We start from the raw sequence: 11,828 nt of genomic DNA on the forward strand, positions 1-11,828 counted from the left end.
TTAATAATTGATAGACTAATACCTTCAAGAATATAAGGTGAATCCAGATTACTCGGCCAAACAATAGAGAAGCAATTTACTCTGGTAGAGAAAACCATGAATATGTACCCAATAATAATCTAATGTGCATTTCATGCTTTTCAATATCTACAAGAGGGTTGAACGCAAGAACCCTAGAGTACCATCATGGATCTTATTCCTGCCACCATATCAATGTGTCAATACAACATTGCTGCAGATGCACACACTGAAAACAGTATGGAATTAGTTATACATCCAATAGTTTGACAAAATGATGCATTCCTTCTGTCTACAGCATGCTTCCAAGCCCATACCAGCTGAAAACACAAACAATATAAGCAAGCAACAACTATTTTACAACATGCATTGCCATTGCTAAATTTGTGTTTACTGGGTATTCGTCCCATTCTAGCATCTACCAAGGACAAGGAGTTATAGCCTTAACACTTTCTTGCTTGAAGTAAGATCATCTATAGCTTGGACAGGAAACAAGCATATTGTGCAAAATGAACCCCTCATGTGATTGCCACAACAACATTCAAGATATAATGATTCTCTCAAAAACATTTGCCTTGGATCTGCACTTTGGTGGAGCAAATTTGGTTCACCACATGCACTATATGTTGTTCTGGAAACCAGCTAATAAAATACAAGCAGGTCTGGACAAAATAACATCTTCCTATAAAGAAGGGTTCTACACATATACTCTACCATATAATCAATGAAACTGAGAGAACAATTACACAATAATCAAAAACCTACATCACTTATCTTACTATTAAGCAGGGTTTTACACAATGATTGAATATCTCATGTTCTCTTCATATGCAGTTGAATTTCCAAAACCATAAATAAAACCAACTCCGCATTGAGCATCAGCTCCAAATCCCAGTTGTAAACCTGGGAATTCAACTACAATTCATGCACATGTTCAACAATATAAGATTTACAGAGTTCGGATTTTATATATAAAGGAGGGGAAAATGTACAAGATGCAAAAATATACAGCCCAACATAGTGTAGATGACCTCAGACGTCCAGGTGAATATCTAAAGGCCTTATCTTACTGCTTGAATTTGAAAAACATTGTCATTAGAGCAATATAGATTAGCAGTACCTGGATTAGAGCAATCTGGTAGCACACAGGAGAAGTAAGGAGGCCAAAAACAAATTTAGGTACATAGCAAGCTTGCGCACCCAAATCAATTCCTGAAATAATAGAAGTTTTACTTCAAAGACCATGCAAATGTCTTCAACTACCACCCCTTTGCTGGAAAAAGAACCAAAAGAGTAGACCCAAACATCACAAATAAAACAGACACTTACCAAATCTAAAAATCTAAAGAGCAGGCTTATACAAGAGGATGGACTAAGATAACGTGAAGGAGGTAAGATCCAGCCTTAGCAAGAGTTGTAGGACCAATGGAAGCAATGAAAGGAACTGCTAGTACAGGGGAGCAGCAAGCAGCTAACCAACAGATCCCAGCCAACGTTTATACGTAATCAGTTAAAACTGTAGATCCCCCTTTCACATTTATTTGAAGGGTGTGACCACATTTCTTTGGCTTTATACAATTTTCCAAATTTCAAAGCTCGTCAATGTTTACACACTTGTCCGCTGGTTACTACGAGTAGGCTGATCAAACAATTATATAGAAGAGCGACGATGCAAATGCAATATCTTTTATCATCTGCGATGCTATTGTTTGAACGGTACCTCATCCCAAAGCCAACCTCCAGTCCAAAGAATAGCATGTGAAAGTCTAGAAAGCACTGTTATATCACGACCGCAAACAATAGCTTCTTCAGCTGAGGGTCAGCCATGGCCGCCGCGTGGTTTAGATCTCACGAACTCGTTGTCGCTGGATATAAAAAAATTGGGACACCAACTATGGCGTACCAGATTGATTCGATCCCATCGGCAACGACGAACCGGGCGATGGCGCCCTCAGGTATCGTGACGCGCCGATGTCGACGGCCAGCTTGGAGCCCATGTCGTGGTACACAGCAGCGCCGGTTACCTGGGCACGATGTCTCGAGCGTTGCGGATGTGACAGAAGCAGAACGCAGAGGTCGGCGGCCGTGGTGGCGTTAAACCGCTTATTGAAGCCGATGCCGCCGACATGCAGGGCGAACGCGAACGCCCTGACTGGGTATGCTGCAGCCGTGCAGCTGTGGCCATTCTCGATCGGTGATGGCGAACGCATTCAACGCTGCCCCGAGACTGTGCCCTGTCATGGTGACGCCTGACATCCATGGTTGCACGAGCATGCAGCTGCAAGTGAGCTCAACATTGAACCGTGTACCATGTACCTGACAGTGCCATCGTATTCACAAGATTTCCTGGACTCTGGCGTTGTCCTAGTCGTTGGTGGATACCGGGTCAGTGAAGGTGTAGCTGGAGATCCAGCCGCGGTGCACCAATCGTCTGCTCAGGCGGCCACACCGAGAAGGCCTGTGAGCGGCACTATGGCGAACTCGAGGTCGTCGACCCACTCTAGAGCCTGGATCGTGCCGCACCCCTCCAATCCTCGCGGAAAGAGACCCCCGCCGCCTCGCAGCTCCTTCGCTGCCGCCGCTCATAGCAGCTTCTCCAACGCAGGCAGCCGCTCATAGCAGCTTCTCCAACGCCAGACGGGAGGAAACGACACTACCCAATCTTCTGAAATATTATGGTTATAAAAGGATTGAGGATTCAAAGGGATTTGAGGGGATTGGGTGGAAAAGAGGGATTCACCCAATCCTCTAAAATCCCCGTCTCCTTTGGGGCTGGAGAACCCTCTGTACCAAACGAGGCCTTATGAGTAGAGATGTTAAAAGAAAAGTGTCTCAGTGGTGCTTGGGGTTTCCGTTGTGGTCCTTTCTGCAAAGTTCACAGAACAGCACCTCCCCGTTGTTCCCAGCTAGTCGACGTGAGTGTACTCATGTAACTACACCTCAAAAAAGAACAGAAAAGGATTAGCGATGCATCAACCATCGGGACTCCGTGCCTCTTGTAGAGGACCAACAGCAGCATGTAGATAATCTGGCATCAGATCGCCCATAATAAACAAAGATAAATACTACACATTGTACTAGTATTGTACATTCAGACACGCATGGGTGGGGACTAAATTAGCTAATGGCAGCGTGCTCGCCTCGAGCACGCGTTTATTCGAGTGTGTGTGTGCATGTACAAGTGACCGGCCACGGCCGGCGGTGGTCGATCTACAGCCTCAGTATGGCCGCGCCGCTCGACGGCTTCGACGCAAACACATACAGGCCAAGGTCGCTCTGCTTGATCACTCCCCTGTCGATCCTTGATTTGTAGTACTTCTCCTGCAGAGAGAAGAAAAACGATCCGTTTTAGTAGTTGCCAACGAGTGATACTCTTATGCTTTTCCGCCGTCGCCTTGTTACAGGTTGAGGGTCGGTTAAAAGGGATAGCATTGTGCATTGGCTGCCCAGTCTGGATGATGTCACTGGTTCTAGGTGAGCTGAGGGATTCCAGCGTATACCTTCAAATTGAGGATGAACTGTGGGACGATGCCCTCCTTGACCAGGGCGACTGCGCAGCCACCCCACCCGGCTCCTGTGAGCCGTGCTCCGAGCATATCAGTCTGCAGCACTTCCACCCCACCCGGCTCATTGTCCCGGCACACTTTTACAAGCTCTTCCAACTCGGGACAGCTAATGCAGAGGAATATATCAGTCTGCTCATTAATTGTTAAAATAAAAAAATAGAAACTGTTTCATGACACATGAGTGTCTGGATTTTAATAAATAACAGAGTACACCAAACACATACCTGCATTCATATAGCACACTGCAGCTATGATGGCTATCGTTCATTAGATCACCGAGCTTCTTAAGCATACCTTCATTGCTGCAAGCAAGTAATGGCCAGTGCCATATCACCGAGATTAGAAGGAAAACGTTTGGTATAACAGGTCAAACACCTTTACCCAGGTCAACTATGATGAGGGTATATGCAGACAATAATACATGGTGACTGAAGTTGAAATTAATTAGGTGGCCACTACAGATCATCCGGGTGATTTTAGGCAGAATTAAACCACCCTCATAGCCGTCTGATTCAGACGCTCCCAACCGCAGGATCAGACCGCTCCCATGGCAGCACCACGATGCCCAACGACGCTCCATTGCAGCGCTGACGGTGCTACAATGCAACCACGATGAAGCTTCAACGCCCCCGGCGACGCTTCATTGGAACTCCGGCAACCCCGACGAAGCTTCAACGCCCCCGGCGACGCTTCATTGCAACTCCGGCCATGCTTCCTTGCAGCTCCGTTGGTGCTTCAACGATCCCACGCGCTTCATTGCGACGCCGGCGAGCCCCCTCTGCTTCAACGACTGTCCTGTCGAAACTCCACCGCAGCACTCGATGGCCGCCGGCGAAGCTTCATTGCAGCCCCATCACCGGCGCCGGCAGTGTTCCATTGCAGCGCGAGAGCGACGGGGTGCTGTGACGAGGCACGCGGCGGCGATGGAAGATGCCGCGACGCAGCACGGCGGCGACGGGATACTGCATCGCAACGACGACCACAGGGTTGCATCACCACCGGCGGCGTTCGCAGCAGCCGCGGTGGCCATGGGATTTGGACCCTTGCGGAGCACGCAACACTTGCGGCCGCCATGCAGCAGCGCCTGCGACGAGCGGCTCGGCGTTGGAGCAACGAGCCTTGCTGGTGGCGCCGTTCGGCAGCATCGTCAGATTTGCTTTGCTGTACGGCCATGGCTCGTCCTTGTGGCTGAGAAAGGAAGGCCTAATGGTTGTCCGCAGGCCAAGACTTTGCAACATCTAGCCATGGGCAAAACAGCGCGTGTGGGAGTGATGTCGTGGAGAAGAGAGCGGCATGACGGAGCGAGAGAGGAGGCAGCCGAACGGGGATCCGGTGAAGACAGAGCGGGGGGATTTGGGAAAGAAGGAGCAGACGCGAAAGAGATAAGGTTGTGGGCAGCGGTCGGTGGGTCCACAGGACACGTGTTGCGCGAGGGAGGCGGTTTGCGTTTGGATGTTTTCATCCGACTTAAAATAAACGTTTTCCAATTAATTAACTCTACCTGAGTTTCGATAATACAGTATCCCTAAATGCATACACCCGCCTTGCTTCAGAGTACACATGAGAGGCACGCTGAAATTACGCACACGTTAGGAAACTAGACTAGATAATCTAGCATCATACAACAAAGAGAAAATCAATGTTTAGTTACGCAAGACTGAAGTTAAAGTAAACTAAAGTTTGCTAGACTTGCAAAGAGAGTGTGCACTTTAGGTGAAAGTCGAGGATCAGTTGTGCTGACATGGAATGGCGCCAAAATAGGGTGTTGGGAAAGTGGGGAACTTCTGAGTCTCCAAAACTAAGTAGGGTGCGATATGTATCTACATTGATGTATGTAAGAAAATACAGAACAATGAAGTCGAATTCACCTGAAATAACTTGAAATGCTTCGCAGCTCTCAAAACATCCAAGGAAGTTTGAGAGCTCTGGAAGACAGTTGCTAGGCTTTGACCTGTAATTTTCTCTATTTCTTCCAAAGTATATGGCTCCTCATGCAATAGCTTCTGCAGAGTTGCACACTGATCAGAGAAGTGCAAGGTAAAAATAAAACATGAGAACTATTTACTCTTGCAAAGCAGCACTTCTTTTCCTGGATAATATGTATATAACTAGGCATAATAAAATTCTTATCCTTAGTACCAAAGTTTATTTCTGAACAAGAAAAAGTATGGCAGAGAGGCTCTGTTGCAACAAAAGCAGTTCTCGAAGCATACTTCAAAGATCCAAATTTCACCTTTAGGCGGCACTAATGGCAACCCGGGCAAGTGCTGACATCTCTAACTAGGAACGATTAACATAACTTCAAGATCAGAGATGGTTTACCCAGGCTTTGCAGTAATTTGGCAGAAGGAACTTTTTAATAGCAAACCTACAGCATTTGCCTCATCGCCAATTTTGACAGCTATATGTTATTCAGAATTTTGAATGTTCTGCTCGTATGCTAAGCAAATATAGATCTTTTTTCTTTGCTCGTATGTTAACTGACAAAACTCCAGAAGGAACATAGTTGTGATCAAAAAGACATCAAGAACTTCACTGAAATTTTAATTAGCTGAACCACATAAATATAGGTTGCTGTAAATTGGCAGGAATAATACACCCAAGGACACCAGGAATATGGGAATCATCCAGTTTTCGTTTTTATCACACTATCATCACATCCTATGTTTCTGTATTCTCTGTAGAATTAAGATGAATTGTACTGCCATAAATTTAGATGCCTAACCCACTGCCATCACCTACCTTTCTTTGTGTGTTTGATTGATGGACTAGAATTTTTTATGTTAAATCCGATGTACCAATTATACATTTTTCTTGGTTTATATGATCTTATAGGTCATGATTTGCCTTCTCTGGTTATGCTACTGATGCATACTATCATCTTAACATACTGTAGCTCTGTAATTCTCCATACTGGAATTTTATGAAATTGTGGATTGCAGTTATCCACATTATGTCCTGCCGGATACAAATGTATCTATCTGCTGCAACATAGGCATGCACAGAGAAAATGAAAGCAGCACATGTATTCATTGTATACAAAAGCACATCTTCCTCAGCCATATCCTAAATTCTTAGTAAGATTATGTACCTTCACAGCAACTACAGGATCAGAAGAACCTTCTTTGCCAGCAAAGGAGACGCATAGCCCCTCAACATCAGAGAGGGTCGTAACAGATGTGATGGCTTTTTTTGTATCCATCCCTAGTTTGATGGCGAGAACAATCTGTAAAAACGCAACAGAAAAATATTAGCTCAATAGATGATAAATGAAGATGTATGCCTCAAGTTGTTTCTCCATAGTTAACAACAAAAACTGAAAACAGCGAAAAACATTCTCTAGATAAAACTACATATGTTTCAGAGTTGCTTGTAGCGATACAGTAGCAAGGCATTTGGGACCTTCCATATTCTGAAGACATTCAATTAAAAACAAGAAATGCATTATAGCTGCCTAGCGGTACAGGTGCAATAGAATGCGTTGTGTGATCATCCTTCACTTTTTCTCATGCTCATTCTCATTTTGCAACCAAAGAATCTCTTACCGCTGCCAAGCGACACTCTACAACGCGGTTGTTGTAGTTTGTAGCAGCTGTTTCTGCTTTCTTGGACTCTGCCAGGCAATGGGCAATCACAAATGTACCACCATAGGGTAGTTGCACGTCGGTTGCTTTGATTGGGTTGAAATCTATCAACTCAGCAAATCCAGGTTTGGCCATGATAGATATAGCCTGGAAAAATATAGTGAAATAAAGTAACTCAAAAAACAATAAAAGATGACCTGAAGCTTCTTAAACAGTGTGAGTCATGCATGCAGTCAGATATCACATTCTACAAGCTGTATTGAACACATGCTCCTCTTCCTCTCATGAATTATATTCTTTTCTGCATGTAAGCATGATACACAAAAAAGATCTTGGAACATAAAGCTAAACCTACTGACTCTGCAAAGATCAAGTAATACCAAACATGTAACCTGCTGCCATGATTCCTCTATGATATCCCAGTAAGGTACAGTATTTATACTGAATATAATAGACATTCACTGAAGGAAATCAGTGATACATACTTTCCTACCCACGAGTTAGTTCCAATATAAAAGGCTTTTTTATCTTACCAAATTATTTTGATTTTACTTAAATGGCATGAATTAAGCAGAGAAGGAAAATAGGAGTTGTCAATAAACAGTATGGTGTCAATTACCTGATCCATACCCCCTGATTGGGTCCCAATATGGCGCTCAGATTGACATGTAAATTGAGCAACTTCTTTCTGCATGATTTGAATGGAACAATTAGAAGAAAGAAAGAATCAGAAGAACCCTGTTTGTGAACACACCAAAAATTTGGATAAATGTTTCTGAAAACACCTAATTACTGTCCCATGGGAAATCATATCAATAACAGCAATTCTGCAACAATTTAGCACCACCAAAATCATTTTTATCTCCACAGTTTGTAATAGGGAAGTACTCCCTCCGTTCCGAATTACTTGTCTTAGATTTATCTTGATACGGATGTATCTAGAAACGTTTTAGTGTTAGATACATTCGTATCTAGACAAATCTAAGACAAGTAATTTGGGACGGGGGTTGTACTTAAGTGTGAAAAGGACAACACATCCATTACATCACCACTAGCTCAGCACGTGTCTATTTTCTTTCGTAAGATAGACATTAATGTCCATTTGACACAAAAAGAAAAGATGCACTTGCTCGGGTTCAAATTTTGCAATTACCATATCAATTTTCCAGAATGTGAAAAGTTTATCAACTTATACCATCCATGGCATCCTTGTATTATATATAGTGTTTTGGTTTATTGTGGTAATTATTTCAGAACAGCAATTGATGTTGTCCTTTCATATCTGAACAGAAATTAGAGTAATGGTTGATTTGTGGTAAGGAGTACCTTTGGGAAGTTTTTCCCGAGAATTCCCATGATAGCAATTGTTGCTGAACAGACAAATGCCGCTGAGCTTGAAAGTCCAGATCCTAAATAAGAGCAACACAGAGACATTACAAACTTTGGTACACATGACATCATTCATGGTGACCATAAAAACTCATACTCCCTCCAATCCAAATTAATTGACGCTAGCTTAGTACAGCTTAGTGAGCGTCAATTAATTTGGATTGGAGGCTGATTGGAGGGAGTAATTAAATTCCTCTATAATACCTTGAGGGACTGTGCCATCAACTACGACATCAAGAGCAACAGGTTCACCCATATCTATCCCTTTTGACCTAGCATATTCATATACTCCCTTGTATCTGCAGACAGAGGATTAAGCAGTCAAGCGAAAGAAATAAACAGAGCAACGACTCTACCAGTAAGTAGCTAAACTTACCCGCACATAAAGTAGTGGCCCCATTTGTGGTTCTTGATGTCAATTTCCTGCACAACAAATTGTTCAGCAATCAATGACCGAATCAAAGGTGTTAGACGGAAAGAATCATGCAAGTGAGGCTGATGACAGATAGCAACATGGTCAAAAGAATCCTGTGCCACCGCAAGGCAAGTGATGGTGCTATGAGTATGTATCCCAAATGATTCCGAATAAAATAGAAAAGGGGCACGCTTATTTTGTTTTGATTCTCAAAAGCACGACAGGCTTGTTTTATTTATCTGCAGTTTTTCTGGATCAACAAACCCCGGTTGCATTCGCTGCATCGGGCAATCTATTTACTGCACACCTCAAATTGTTCTGCATTCCAATTTGAAAGACCCGTCTAAATTGAACATGTATCCCTCCAAAGTGTTCAGTGTTGTGAACAAAATTGCCAGGTAAACCAAAAGTCAAACCGTCAAAGTAACATAAAAGTAAAACTGATCGATTCCAGCATCTCCTTGCCCTTGATTGGGCATCTGAGGCAGGGAACAGCATCTGTTGCACAGGAGGCTCCACAAGCCAGTGGAAAGGGATCACAAATACTAAAAATTATTGAGTTCACGGGCATGACACGGAACTGGTCCATGGCACGTATCACGGGCTTTCTGTTATCCATATACATCATGATAATGCAACCGCCGCTCCATTAGTTAGCAACGAGATTCGCGTGCCCAACCTCCCCGGCAGAACAAAATAATTTTATGATAATAAAAAATGGGTGCGCGGCTGGAACAGCAACCTCCACTTTTTCTGTTTTTGGGCAGATTGGATAGCAACCCATCCATCCCCTTCAATCACGGGGTTACATGAAGGGGAATATTCGGGGAAGCAGGAACCGATCTAGGAGGAGCGCAAAACAGAGCAGAGCAGAGGATTGGGTTCACCTTGTCTGGGTCGGCGGGGTAGACGCAGGTGGCGTACTTGTCGCCGACATTGGCGACGCGGACGAGGCCGCCGTCGGCCCTGCGGATGGCGACGATCATGTCCTGGCGGATGGCCATGGGCAGCACCGAGTAGCCCTCGTAGTCGATGTGCTCCCCGATGAGATTCACCCTCCCTGCACGCACGCATCAGTCAGCCAATCAACCACTCCCAAATCGCCGGCGCCGCCACGCTAACCAGCCAACCAACCGACGGACGCACCTGGGGAGCGGGCGAAGAGGGCGGGGCCGGCGGCGTAGAGGGCGCGGAAGCGGTCGGCGAGGCGGGCGAAGCGGAGGCGGGCCTCGTCGAGCGCCGACCCCGCGCCGTACACCGGCTCCAGCGAGACCAGCGCCGGGACCAGCTCCTCGCCGTCGACGGCGACGTCGACGTCACCGGCGGAACCACCTTGGCCTCCTTGATCCTAAGTTGCTCGAACCTCAAGAACATCGATTCTTTTAAAATTCTCCTTTCTTCTTGTTGTCATGTTGGATGAAATTCTCAAAGCAAGACGTCGAGATCAAGATGATGCAATGAATCGACATCTTCGAGAAGAACAGTTGAATCATGAAGATCGTGTTAGCTTTGCGTCCCCTCTATCTTCTTACCTCACATCTTGAATTTCGGGACGAGATTCTAGTTTAATAAGGATGAGTTGTCACAGCCCTAGCATTGTTTACAATTAGTGGCACAAGCATCCATGCATCATGTCTAAATTGCTTCTTTAATTTAAAATAGGGACTGATAAACCCTAGCAGCAAATGAAACTCCACTAGGTTCAAACTTAAATCTTTTCAATGAACCCAAATGCTCTTTAAAAATATTCATCATTTTTGAATTGGTCCAGCACCTCTGAAAAAAATGGTGCACATTTTTCTAGATCAATTTGGATTTTTGAATGAACTCATACAGTATTTGAATTTGGACATTTAATTGCTATAAGTAATTAAAATGCCCAAATTGGAAGTGGTTGTGGGCTGTTGTAAATAATTCTAACAGTGCCCACAATTTATTTCAGGAATATATTTAATGATTTAGTATTTAACTTAGCACTAACTAATAGAGTTAGTTTGTTGTGTCACTGACCTGTGGGTCCCATAGGTCAAGGTTGACCTGGCTGACTCTGTTGACCTGCTGACCTCAGCAGACGTCATGCTGACGCTGTATATGCTTTCTGGGATTTTAAATAAATTAGAAATGATTTATTTTAAAAAAATATCCAAAACTTCTAAAATTCATAGAAATTCAACCTTAACTCAGAATGAAATAAGTTATATATAAAAAATGATCAGAAAAATCCAATCTATCCATTTGTACTAGTTTCATGCATGTTAAAGCAACTTAACCTTGCTGTTTAATGCAAAACATGACAAGGCACTATTTAAATTCATAAGTTGAGTTTGGGATTGAACCTTTGGTTCAAAATGACTCAAAACCAGCTGGTTGTAGTTGCATTAGCCCAACACACTCATTTTGCCATGTCCTGATCATGCATCATATTGAGCATTGCATTGATTGTGTTCTTCCTTGTTTGCCGATAATTGTTCCCTCTGAGTAGACGACGTTCCGATGATGAGATCGATGACACCGATGAAGAGCTATACTATCTTCAGAAGTGCCAGGCAAGCAAAACCTCCTTGTTCATTCCGATACAATCCCACTCTCTCGCTCTTGCTCTCTTTTACTGCATTAGGACAACATCGATTCAACTGTTACATGCTGCGGTAGCTGAACTCCTTTTCCTCTGCATGACCTGTCATTGCCACAGTAAATAGATGAAACCCACTAGCATGAGTAGGAGTTGTTTGAGCCCTGATATGCCTACTCGTTCATGCTTGTTTGTCATGCCTGCTACTGCTTAGAGTTGAGTCGGGTCTGATTCATCGGGAATGAATTGGAATGGTGATGAACATGTCCTACTGTGTGAGCTAA

General features: G+C 44.1%; 1 protein-coding gene across 1 annotated transcript; it reads right to left on the bottom strand.

Annotated features, from left to right (window-relative positions):
• Window positions 1–3,038: 3,038 nt before the first annotated feature.
• LOC119283917 (galactokinase-like) lies at window positions 3,039–11,050 on the bottom strand. The gene is made up of 14 exons (XM_037563268.1): window positions 11,036–11,050; window positions 10,119–10,320; window positions 9,860–10,032; window positions 8,934–8,980; window positions 8,762–8,856; window positions 8,495–8,577; window positions 7,788–7,856; window positions 7,130–7,315; window positions 6,676–6,810; window positions 5,453–5,587; window positions 5,086–5,156; window positions 3,809–3,886; window positions 3,519–3,690; window positions 3,039–3,339 (listed from the first exon to the last, which is right to left on the bottom strand). Exons 1-14 carry the CDS (start codon window positions 11,048–11,050, stop codon window positions 3,229–3,231), a joined length of 1,572 nt encoding a protein of 523 aa, XP_037419165.1. The 3' UTR covers window positions 3,039–3,228.
• Between the last annotated feature and the right edge of the window lie 778 nt (window positions 11,051–11,828).

This window comes from Triticum dicoccoides, chromosome 4A (assembly GCF_002162155.2).
Source record: "Triticum dicoccoides isolate Atlit2015 ecotype Zavitan chromosome 4A, WEW_v2.0, whole genome shotgun sequence".
In the NCBI taxonomy this organism is placed as follows: domain Eukaryota; kingdom Viridiplantae; phylum Streptophyta; class Magnoliopsida; order Poales; family Poaceae; genus Triticum; species Triticum dicoccoides.